The sequence below is a fragment of the Ochotona curzoniae genome, unplaced genomic scaffold, assembly GCF_017591425.1.
Source record: "Ochotona curzoniae isolate NIBS_2020 unplaced genomic scaffold, NIBS_Ocur_1.0 contig_3190, whole genome shotgun sequence".
Lineage (NCBI taxonomy): Eukaryota > Metazoa > Chordata > Mammalia > Lagomorpha > Ochotonidae > Ochotona > Ochotona curzoniae.
The window spans coordinates 14,614,531-14,627,139 of NW_024465751.1; the positions used below are offsets into that span (position 1 = coordinate 14,614,531).

Here is a 12,609-nt window from a genome sequence, read left to right on the forward strand (position 1 = left end):
GAGATAGGACAAGCAGGGCTGTATGGCACCAATCAGCTCACAAGAGAACCAAGTCTAGGGGAAGATTCTGTTGGGGATTTTTTGGCTCTCCCCCAGGCGATTGTAGTACCTGCTGATTTGGGCAAGAGCTAGAAGTACTGACGGGCCAAGCCAGGCACAACCACAGGGCTCACCAACACTCACAGGAGGTCAGGTTGAGAACAGGCTGGACTGGCCCAGGCTGCAGCACCTGCTGATACACCTGAGAGGCCTAGCGGGTCCAGGGGGCTAGTACCCACCAACATTTGTGAGATCTGGAGCTGGAAGTAGGCCTGATGGGGAACTTGGGGAACTTACCTCCTAGGCTACAGTTGCTAGTGATGAATATGTGCACTGGAGCTGGGTATGAGTCAGGGAAAGCAAGGTTACAACACTAGTTCGCATGTATGTGGCCTGGGTCTGGGGTTAGGCTGAGCTGATTTAAACCAGGGCACCTGTGGAGCCACGTGGGAGCCAGGTCTTAGAGTTGGACCAGGCAGGACTGGGCAGTTGCACATGCTAGCAAGAGCTAGAATGGGTGCAGGGTGGTTGGGCAGTGAGTTACAGGATGGGGCAGGCCATGTCAAGCTTCACTCAGCATGCACCAGCATATGTGTGAGGTCTTGCCTGGGAGCGGGCCTGATAAGAGAACTTGGAGAACTGCCTGCTAGAAAGCAACTCCCACTTGTCAGTGTGATAGCCACAGTTCCAGGCCAGGCCTGATTATAGTACCTGTCAGCACACATGTGGACTGGGTCTGGGAGTGAGTCAAGCTGGGACAGCCTGCAGAACCCATTGGCATGTGCAAGATCTGGGACAGGATTCAGGCTGGGTCAGGTTGGTCTGTAACATTCACCAATTCATATGAGGACCAGGGCAAGGGGCTGGCCAGGCTGGGCTAGGCTACAGCACCCATCCATGTGAGCTGGTGCAGTGGGCAGGTCAGGAAGAGTTAGGTTTCAACACCTACTGAAGAATTCCAAGACGGGGAGGGCAGTGCCAGACTAAGCATACACAAGACCCAGGACCAGGAACGGGCCTCATAGGAGAGCTTCAGGTACTCCCCTGCTAGGATGCTGCTTCAATTGGTTACTGCTTCAACTGATTACTGGTGAACAAGAGAGCTTGGACTGGTGACTGACCAGGTTAGGCAGGGTTGAAACACCTTCAGTTGGCATATGGGCTGGATATGGGAAGGGTCCAACCTGAACTGGGCTGGGCCCCTGCACTAGCTGGCTTACACAAGAGTCAGAGTAGATGCAGCTCAGCCAGCTTTACTGCAGCATTTACTGATATGAGCAAGGACTGGATGCAAGTCATGTCAGGTTGAACTGCAGTATCCTTTGCCAGATACGAAATCTGGACTGGGAGTGGTCCTGGTAGGGGAACCCTGGGCACACTGCCCTACTAGGCTGCAGCTCCCACTGATGAATATGAAAACCAGGGCTGATGGCAGACCAAGACAAGACAATAGCACCCATTTGCATATATGTGAGCTGAGTCTGGAGGTGAGGCAGACTGAGCAAATCCACAACACCCAGAGTTGTATAAGAGAGCTGGGTGGTACACAAGACAGGGCTAAACTCCAGGACATGCCAGCACATGCAAAAACTGGGGTTTGGGTAGGCCTGGTGGGGTTATTGGGAGTCACCCCAACTAGGCTGTTTTGCGTAAGACTGGGCCTGTGGGCAGGTGGTACTGGGCTAGGTCACACATGTGGCTGGAGGCAGATCTGACCAGGCAGCTGCATCTATGGATATGTGCATTGGCTGATGCAGGTAACCAACCTAACCTGAACCTGCACTGGCCGGCACACACAGAATCAAGTCTGAAGTCATCCCAGGTAAGGTCTTGTGGGACTCCCTAAATAGATCACTGGACTAAAACTCTGGCCACAGGGAAATCCACAAGAAATGTGGTTTGGCTTTGGAGAGCATATATCAGGTCTGGGCCTCCTCAGTTGCTGATGCCCATGCAGTAGAAAAGCATATATTGATGCCCACAAAGGACATGGCAGCCAGCTCATCTATCCCAGCAGTGGATATTAAGTGCCTTGTCAGAGAATGAAAGCAGAGCAGGATGCATGGCTCTCACGGCCAAACTCTGTACCAAGTATCTAGGTCTGTAGATGCACAGAGGTGGACATCGTCAATCAATAAACCTTGAAAACATCTTCTCAGCTCTAAAACGATGAAATTGACAATGTCTCAGACAATCAAATCCACTCAAGTAATACCCTTGAAACACACTTCCCATAGCAGGATCTTTCAGGAACCATCAAACAGCCATCTCCCAGGCCTAGGGTGGTGGCCTACTGGTTAAAGTCCTCACCTTGTACATGCCAGTTCTAACCCTGGCAGCCCCACTTCCCTTCCAGCTCCCTGCTTGTGACCTGGGAAAGCAGTCAAGGATGGCCCGAAGCTTTGGGACCCTGCACCTGCGTGAGAGACCTGGAGGAGGCTCCTGGCTCCAGATCGGTGCAGCTCCAGCCACTGCGACCACTTGGGGAGTGAATCAACAGACAGGAGATGTCCCTTTTTGTCTCTCCTCCTCCATGTATATCTGAGTTTCCCCCAAAAAAAAAATAAAATAAAACTTTTTTTAAAAATAGCCAGCTTCCATCCCCAGGTGCTGATGTAGTTTGACAGCAAGGACTGCCCCCATTTTTCCTCCCCAGCTGTGGACACAGGCAAAAAAACAAATTGAAACATTTGCCCCACCTATCTTCCTCTATATCCAGACCCTCCCAGCCTAATCTGAAGCCCACATGGGCATATATCCCTCTCAACTAAGCAAATAATATTTAAAAGTAAAATATTTTAGAAGATTTTAATTAAAGAAAGACCATGTCCCTTTGTCTTCAAAAACTGAGTGTTGATAATTAAATATTAAAATGTCCTGAATTTGTAGACATTTATTTTTACAGAAAATAACCACTACATAGATCAGTTGGAGCTGTATTATCTTATCCGTTTTATTTTCTTCATTAAAAGACAACATTTTCAGGCTTTTGTTAATTCAACAGCAAGAATCAATTTAACTTCAGTCAACAAAGAAATGGTTAGGAAACTTTTGGTGATAAGTCATGAAACTCCAACTTGAATTAAGTTAGCAAAGGTAAGTTTTTAGGAGAAAAGTACAAGAATATTTTGTGCATCTAAACAACAGTCAGGCGTGGGGTTGTCAATGCTTGACCCCAGGATCAAGGAATGCCAGCACCTCGCTGTCCTACCCTCAGCAGTTCGGTTTCAACACCTTTTACTAGGGCTTGGGTTTCTCACCTGGAGCCGCCAGCAGTTTCCAGGCCCCTCGCTCCACAGTCTCTATGCTCAGGGATTACTTATCTAGTCCCAGTGCACCAGTACAGATGGTCCCAAGGACACGGATCTGCCTGCAGGGGTCATAGGACCGTATCTAGGAAGACAGAGGTATCCTAAATGGCAGAGCCCCCTGAAGAGCAGGTAGAAGTCATTTCTATGAAGTCAAGGAAGGAAAACAGGCTGTCGGGCCAAGATGAAATCATCAAGCCAAATGAAAACAGGTACAGATTCTGAAAAATTCAGGCATTGCTAGAAAAGTGTGGTAACACAACATGGAATGCTAGAAGTTAACATTAAGGCACTCATCCACGTTTGGTTTTTAAATTGTTATGCTCCGGCCAAAATAATGAATAAATAGCCATAAAATTTGTTGACATCATTTTGTCCCACCATTCTTCCCTATCACTTTTCCCTGGCATTTTAGCATTTGGTTTAAAAATGATTCCTCGAATCTCATACAAAGTATATGCATAAAGTTAGAGCCAGAACAGTTCAGCGTGGTCTGCATGAGCCTGAGGTTCAGACATCTAAACGTGCATTGCCATTTTCAGGATCCACAGCATTATCTTCCAGCCTTCGAGACTTCCCTCCAACTTCCAATTCATATTCCTTTTTCAACTGTTGCATTTTCATGTTCAAATCCAGTAAAGTTCTGGCCAGCTGACGGTTTTGGAAACGCATCTCCAGCTACAAAGTTAAACAGGCATAAGGAATGTGATTAGTTTGAGATATACATCAAATGAAACTCCTCTCTGACTGCACAGGAGAAATAAGGAGTTTGTGGGAAAGTAAGATATCAAGAAGGATGTATTTCTCTTCTTATTTTCTTATTACTACTGTTGGCCTGGCTGTAAAACTGACTTTCTAAATGACAATGTAAAACCCAGATTATATAAATAGCTTCTGAAATGGCCTTGAAATGAAAACAGAAATAGTAGATGCACAAAGCTGTCCATTTGACAAACACCTCTGCATGAAAAGCTGTTCTCAAGCAACAGCAAGTGATCCGCGGTGAAATCGTTTATCTTTATGAGTTTTCTGAGCCACACAATAACCGCCTAGGGCCACCTGAGTATTCAGGATCTAGGCCCATTTACTTGATTACATGTCACCTCAAATTTTCAGAATTTTAAATGGTCTCCGTGCCAAGCCAAAACCTTCAATGACACCCTAGATGCACATGTATAGTTATTTGTGCTTCTATAATCTAACACTTTTCATTCTAGTGAAATCTGTTACATAGTGGGATTGATTTATAGCTCCTCCAATTGCAGTTTATGAAGGCTCTCATGTGTTAAAATTAAAAAAAAAATTCTAGGCCAAGTTACATAGGAGGTAACAAAGCTTAGTCCAATGTATTTTTTTATATTATGGCTAAAAACTAATGATCTCCTTGCTTGGAAATTTCTTCAATCAGGGTCTTATTTAATGCAATTCATTAAGAGTTTACTCTCTGTCCAACCCTCCACCAACCTGTCAAAAATAATCACCTTAAAAGGAACCAGGGCGCCATGCTTGTAGCAACAAACACAGGTGATCCCTACTCAATTCATAAAATAAAGCTACTAGATAAAATTATTTTTTCAATTTTCCTCCTAGACATTTTTCTTCCTTCTTCAGCATCTGGAACCGCTTCTCTGACAGTAAGAATCAGCAGGAAATAAAGTAAAAGAACTTGCAGGAAATGCTAATGATAGCGAAGCAGCCACCACCATCAAAAAACACTGTGCCTTGCCTACAGGAGGCTGCAGCTCCTAACAGAGCCCAGGTGTCCTCAATCTGCCCTTCTTGCCCACCTTCATTTCCTGGCAGTCTCCCACGTACCAGCTCCCATACAGCTGGTCAGAAGCCCTGCCCGACTGAGTACACGCTGTACTGAGCCACGCCTTCTTCTTAGCCCCTGTTCAAGGTGCATTTACCACCTCTCTTCGAGCTGAACCCAGCCACGTGCCAACTCCTCCAACATCCGCTCTCCGCCAGCACACTGGGCAGTCGGCCCTCATAGTCCCTAAACTACATTGGACTGATGTTGAGGGCAGAACAGTCTCCTTATTCACAACCATCTCCTCAAGCGCAAGTGCACCATCTGTGTGCGTAACTTATCGGGTTGGCCCTGTGTTTAGTAAAAATAATAAAACAACAAAAGAAACTGATAAATTGATGAATGAATGAATATCCATCTTGTCTTTTCATGCCAAATCTCAGGGAGTAAAAATTTTGATCATGATTCACCATGATTAAAATGTGTAATTCATACTCATTTACGAAACCTAATCCCAATGGACAGCTCCTTAACTTTTCTGGCGTCATAAATCCTTTTGAGAATTTGATGAAAGCTATGAGTCAGCTGCAAAAAAAAAAAAAAAATGTACTTGGTACACACACACACACACACACACACGTGTATGCAATTTTAGGCACACAAAACCCCTGAAATCCACTTAAACACTAGAAGACCCTCCACTGCCAAGAAAAACAACAGAAACATCATTATTCATTATACAAACACCATGCCAATACGTAATGCATGTTCAAGTGTACACAGGTGTATGCTAATTCCTGTAGAAATTTAACAGTCCATAATCAAAACTCCTCCTTCTAGTGGCAATGTCAGGCTAAAGCATCTTCTTTCTCTTGCCTCTTTTTGATGATGAGTTGTACGCCTTATGAAACCATAGTCTGTAGACCAAGAACATAACACCTCTATAAGTATGAAATTATTTGGCCCTTTCCCAGAAAATTCCTGAATTTTGAAATGTATGTGACAGTCATTTTGTTTGTGCAATCTCTGTGGTCCATAACAATGTTAACAGTGGTCTGAAAGCTACTACATAGAGCCTGTAATGCAGGCACTTGTATAATGTTATCTCATACTGTCCTTACAGAAGTCCTATGAGAACATGGTCTCCATTTTACAGACCACTAAATAAAAATTCAAACTAGCAATTTAAGATTTCCAGCGTTGTAGGGCCAATGGGCATTAACAAAACTTGTGGATAATAATGCTGGGATTTGAACCTTCATCTCTTTAGAATTTTATTTCCTGGATCCAGCGGCATGGCCTAGTGGCTAAAGTCCTCGCCTTGAACGCATCGGGATCCCGTATGGGTGCCAGTTCTAATCCAGGCTGCTCCATTTCCCATCCAGTTCCCTGCTTGTGGCCTGGGAATGCAGTCGAGGACAGCCCAATGCTTTGGGATCCTGCACCCACATGGGAGACCTGGAGGAAGTTCCTGGCTCCTGGCTCCGGATTGGCGCAGCACTGGCCGTTGCGCTCACTTGGGGAGTGAACATTGGACGGAAGTTCTTCATCTTTCTCTCTCCTCTCTGTATATCTGACTTTGTAATAAAAATAAATAAATTTTTTAAAAGAATTTTATTTCCTCCCTTCTCCAGAACACTAATAGCTTACCAGGAGTCTAAAGCTGCTAGTGGAGCAGCTGATCAGAATATTAAGCTTGAAAGATGTCTCAGAGATATTGAGTGTTCTCTCTTCACTTACTTAGCTGTCAACTTTGACACAGATATCAGCAGTAACAACTTCCAAGTCAGCAGCACAGAAATGACTAGGCCATGGTTCAGCATCCCGTCCCTTAGAGGACCCCAGAAATCTAGCAAGGGGTCTCTGCTACCCAGCACTCTGAACTCACCCCATAGACTCAGAATACCAACCTGGTGCTTCTTCAGTAAGACTGACCCAATTTATCATGGCTAAGATTAGACATTCAATCGTATTGCCTGTCTTAAATTCAGAAACAAGATTATTAGAAAGGAAGCTAGAATCTATTGGGGAAAAATCGGGAGTATATCCCAACAGCACAAATATTAGCAACACTTATAGGGACCAGAGTTGTGGCATAGCACATAAAGCCCCCATCTGCAACACTGGCATCCTATATAGGTGCCAATTCATATCATGGCTGCTTCATTTCCAATCCAGCTTCCTGCTCATGGCATGGAAAAGCAGCAGAAGATGGTCCAAGTGTGTGGGCTCTGCCACTCACGTGGGAGACCAAGATGAAGCTCCTGGCTCCTGGTTGTGGCCTGGTTTGAATTGTCATCTGGAAGGGAGCCAGCAGGTGGCAGCTTTCTCTCCCTTTCCTTCTCTCTCTCTTTAATTCTGCCTTTTGAACAACTTAAAAAGAAAGAAAGGGGAAAAAATGCCATAATGTGGGCACGCATTTGCACAGCAGTTAACACGCTTCTTGGGAACAAGCAGCACATACCATACACGCCTGGATTCTTGCCCCAGCTCACTTCCTAACCAGCTTCCCACTAACGCACTCTGGAAGACGCAAGCATTTATGCCCAGCCACCCACACTGCAGCCGCGGGTGAGGGCTGACACGCCACACTCCCGGGTTTGGCCGGACACAGCCCTGACTGTTCTGCGCATCTGAGAAGGGAAGCAGCAGCAGAAGGAGCTCTGTTTCTTATTTTCTCGCTCTGTCTCCCTCCCCCACCCCCTAGACACACACACCATCCTTTTCCAAACAAACAAGTAAAAATTAAACTAGATAATCCGTTGAAGTACTTTTTTTTAAAACAAGCTCTCCCTTCACCCTCCGGGTTTCCAACATACTGCCCAATTATTTTTTAAGATTTATTTATTGCTATTGAAAAGTCAGATATACAAAGAGGAGAATCAGAGAGGAAGATCGTCCGTCCACTGATTCACTCCCCCAGTGGACACCATGGCTGGAGCTGAGCCAATCCAAAGCCAAAAGTTTGGAGCCTCTTCCGGGTCTCCCACGGGAGGGGAGGGTGGAGGATGTGCAGGATCCCAAGGCTTTGGGCTGTCCTTGACTGCTTTCCCAGGCCGCCAAGCAGGGAGATGGATGGGAAGTGGGGCCACTGGGATTAGAACTAGAGCCCATTGGGGATCCCGGCACATGCAAGGCGAGGACTTTAGCCGCTAGGCTACCGCTTTGGGCTCAAGGTTCTTAAACCACACTATTTGTTGGTGGTTCAATTAATTCTAAAGTGGGTGGATAATTTTATCAGGACTCAGAACCAAAGAGAAGTGCCCAAGTCAAGCTTTCATCACACACAGTCACAGGCACCACTATTTTCAAGTTTTAAATCATTCTATTCACGCTGGAAAAAAATTAACAGAAAAAAAAAAACCCAATATATTTACCTACACGTCCTACTGTTTAGCATTCAGAACCAACCCGCCTACTGCTCAAAATCTACGAAAACCTGATTATTTCCATGAGTTCTACCAAAGGGAAAAGTAAGAGCTCCATTTACAGGATAAAAAGAAAGCGTTGCTAGCAGACTCGCCCCAGAAGGCTCATAAAAAAAATTTTTTAATCCACTGAATTGCCTCGTCCAAGCTCCCAATACTAAGAGTTCTCACAGGGTACTGTCAACTCATCAGAAACATATTTTTAAAAGACGGTTGGACGAGGGGATCCGGGGGCCAACAGCGGCGGATCAGGCACCCTCGGCTGCGGCTGGGGAGGCCAAGGCGACACCAGCACCTCTGGGAAGATCAGTGGCCACTGACCAGCTCTTCCTCCCCGTGGAACAGGCCCGCCCGAGCGCCGGCTCGACGGGACCGGCCCCCGCGCTCACCAGCTCGGCTCGCAGCCCGGCCAGGGCGCCCTCCACGCGCTCCCGGCTCTGCTCCTCGCGCGCCGCCGCCTCCGCCTCCTCCCGGGCGCGCCGGAGGCTCTCGCGTGGCACCGCGCGCTGGAAGGCGCGCAGCAGCCGCCGTCGGAGGTCCTCCAGGCGCAGGCTGGCGGAGCGGTTCTGCTCCTGCAGGTCCCGGCTCCTGCTGCCCCTCGGGAAGCCGCGCACGGGACCAGGGGCTGGGTACCAAAGCCCAGCTCTGCCTGGTTCTTCCGGGCATACTCGCGAAATGTCCTCTTTGCAGCCGCTGTCGTCCTCCGGGCGCATGGTGGAAACTCCTGCGGGGTCCCGTCTGCAGAGCTTTCGCCTGCGAACTGTTTGTGACTGAGGATGAGGGCGGGTCAGGGCGGGGCGGGGGGTGATTAACGGAACCTGCTGGACCCTGTCAAGGGGAAGGCCTCTCTGTCTCCGCCCCCTGCCCTCCTCCTCCCCGCCGAGATTCCAGGGCTGCCTGGAGTCCCTGACCTTCCCATCTCTCTTCAAGCAACGGAAGACGGAAGCTGTCCTTGCAACTCTTGAATTGCAACTCTGAGTTCGTTTCAAACTGGTCATTTCTTCGGCCCCAACAGTGTGGAGGAGAAGGCGTGGAGGCAGAGCAACTGTGCAGGTGGAAACTGAACTACAGGTGGGAGACTTGGGACTAAAGGTAGAATACTTTGGCACAAATCATCCCAGGGGCTTCGACTGTTTTTAAATCAATTTTTTATGACTTGCAAGCATCTACTGGTCCTGTGTGCCAGCTGTTGGGTGTAAGGCTCATCAGAGGCCCTCCCTTTCTCCAGATAGTGCCCAGAGCAAAGGGGAAGGAGCTTGGTTCATCTGTGAGTTAAGAAGGAAAGCAAATCTCCAAGTCAAGCAACACCTGCCCGGGATTCTTAACCTCGAGGTTCCTTCGTGCACCTGAGTTTTTGGTGCTGTATCCTCGTTTGTCAGGGGGTTAAAATGAAAAACAAAAATTAACTATAGGGCCCAGCGCGATAGCCTAGCAGCTAAAGTCCTCGCCTGTACACACCAGCATCCCATATGGGTGCCGGTTCTAATCCCAATGGTCCCACTTTCCATCCAGCTCCCTGCTTGGCGGGAGTCCCTGAAGGCAGTCGATGACGGCCCAAAACCTTGGGACCCTGCACCCACGTGAGAGACCCAGAAGAGGCTCTTAGCTCCTGGCTTCGGGTTGGTTCAGCTCCAGCTGTAGCAGCTGCTTGGGGAGTGAACCATCAGATGGAGGATCTTCCTCTTTGTCTCTCCTCCTCTCTGTATATCTGCCTTTCAATAAGAATAAATAAATCTTTAAAAAAATAATTGGCTATACCCCAGAGTGGGCTGTTTCATAATCTTTCAATTCAGGGTAAAATCTACAAGTATTATTTGTATATTGTTTATCAAGGAGAATATTCCCCTGACTTTTTAAAATAGTGTGGTGAATTTCTGAAAAGTTAAGATTGATCAAAATGTGAATGTGATCACAGAGTGCAATTACAAACTGGTAGAGCTGTTGACACATTACCCTCAGCTATTCATTCAATAAGGATTTGCAGGTGACCTACATGTGCCAGGGTGTGTGGTAGAATTGAAGGTGATGTGAGCTAATATTTGTTAGTGTTTACCATGTGCCGGTGCTTTTCATGTATTCACCCATTTAATCTTCCTAACAACCCTGTGAAATCAGTAGTTTCTCTATGCATGAACAAACTAAAGTAAAAGTCACAAAGCTGGAACGTGGTCCAGCAGGTGTTTGCACCTAGGAAACCTAGCTTGTCCTCCATGGGATGCACTGGTGCACTCTCAGAAAGGATGTGAGCTGTTCAGCTCACATGCCTTGAGAACGAAGGAGTGTCCGGACTCACTGTGTCCATAAAACCGAACTCTGCTGAATTAACCTGAGGCTCAGTTGGATAAGGAGGGATACAGGCTTACAAACTCCTGCCCATAAACTGCCAAGTGCAACACCTTACAACAGTTAAAACCTAAGTCCTGTAACACACTTATCATTGCATGTTGTCTCATAAAGATTCCCTGGGAATATTTGAACATGTATTCTATTGGTAGAAAATAAGAAAATCGGGCCCAGCTTGATTGCCTACCAGCTAAAGTCCTCTCCTTGCATCTGCTGGGATCCCATCTGGGCGCCAGCTGCTTCATTTCCCTTCCAGCTCCCTGCATGTGGCCTGGGAAGGTTGTAGGGGACGGCCCATGGCATTGGAGCCCTGCATCCATGTGGGAGGCCCAGAAGAAGTTCCTGGACCCTGACTCCTGGCTTCTGATCAGCTAGCTCCAGCTGTTGCAGCCACTTGGGGAGTAAACCAACAGAAGGAAGATCTTTGTCTTTCCTTCTCTCTGCAAATCCTCATTTGCAATAAAAGTAAACAAATTTGAAAGAAAGAAAGAAAGAAAGAAAGAAAGAAAGAAAGAAAGAAAGAAAGAAAGAAAGAAAGAGAAAGAGAGAAAGAAAAAGAAAAGAAAAGAAAAGAAAAGAAAAGAAAAGAAAAGAAAAGAAAAGAAAAGAAAAGAAAAGAAAAGAAAAAGGAAAAAGCAAGCAAATTGGTATAGTCTACAATGAGCTAACAAAACATCAATTTGGGATTTGGGGATTTTGCTTGTCTCGGCAATAGGTTAATGGAGCTTGAGTGAGCACTTTTCAATATACAGGATAAATGCTTCAGGTGAGTTTCCTGCTATGATTCTTCACATTCATTTTTATTTGCATCAACAAGAATTTCAGTTAAACTTCATGTCATTCAACAGTCAACAGTGCAAGTTTGGGATTAAGCATTGTGCCCTGTAAGGGGAATACAAAGATAAGTAAGACAGAAGAATTTTCACCTTTCAGAAGCTGAGAGCCTAGGAAAGCAAAATCATCCATCCACACAATATTTATTTAATGTCTTCTTACGGACCACGTAATATCACAAGGTGCTTGGGCTACAGTGCTGAATCCAACAAAGAGATATTTCAAAGTAAACTGCTTTAACCAAAGTCATCATTTTCCTTCAAAGATCTATTTTTCTGCTGTGATGCACTATGAATTTGGTGATAACTTTTTCCTTTTATACAAAGAAGCTGAAAAATTGCAGAAATAAGGTGAAAATAACAGGTACAAGCATGGAATTAAGAAATCGACTAGTTATCCATTGCTGCGTACCAAAATATTCTAAAATTCGGTGGCTTAGAAACAATCAACATTCATTTTTTTTATCACAGTGTCTGTGGGAAAGAACTGAAAAGAACTGAGATGATGGATTTGCTGACATTGTAGCCAAATGGCAGCCCAGACTGGAGTCATTGAGGATGGGCCCGGACTGGAGCTGGATGGATTAGGCGTGGCAGTGGCAAAGAATGTGGGTACTGCATGGCAAGCCCCAGCTCCTCTTCATGGGAGCTGTCCCCAGTGCTGCTCGGGTGTCGTTGAGACAGTTGTTGATCTCTCCCAGAGCGAGAGAGAGAAACAAAGAGAGAACCCTGTAGGAACTCCATGGATGTGCTCCGTATAGCATTTTTCCCACCTAGGAAAGTAAGTGCATACACTCATTATGAAAAACAGTATGTTGACACTTCAGAAAACTAAAAAAGTACCATATGACTTAACAACCCCACTTCCAAGTATGCCTGCCAAGAACTTGGAATCAGTAGACTGA

At 46.2% G+C, this 12,609-nt stretch overlaps 1 protein-coding gene across 1 annotated transcript; it reads right to left on the reverse strand.

Annotated features, from left to right (window-relative positions):
* Positions 1-2,974: 2,974 nt before the first annotated feature.
* On the reverse strand, positions 2,975-9,300 carry AARD (alanine and arginine rich domain containing protein). Its single transcript, XM_040979467.1, has 2 exons — positions 8,918-9,300; positions 2,975-4,025 (listed from the first exon to the last, which is right to left on the reverse strand). The coding sequence occupies exons 1-2, from the start codon at positions 9,239-9,241 to the stop codon at positions 3,858-3,860; spliced, it is 492 nt and encodes a 163-aa protein (XP_040835401.1). The 5' UTR covers positions 9,242-9,300; the 3' UTR covers positions 2,975-3,857.
* Between the last annotated feature and the right edge of the window lie 3,309 nt (positions 9,301-12,609).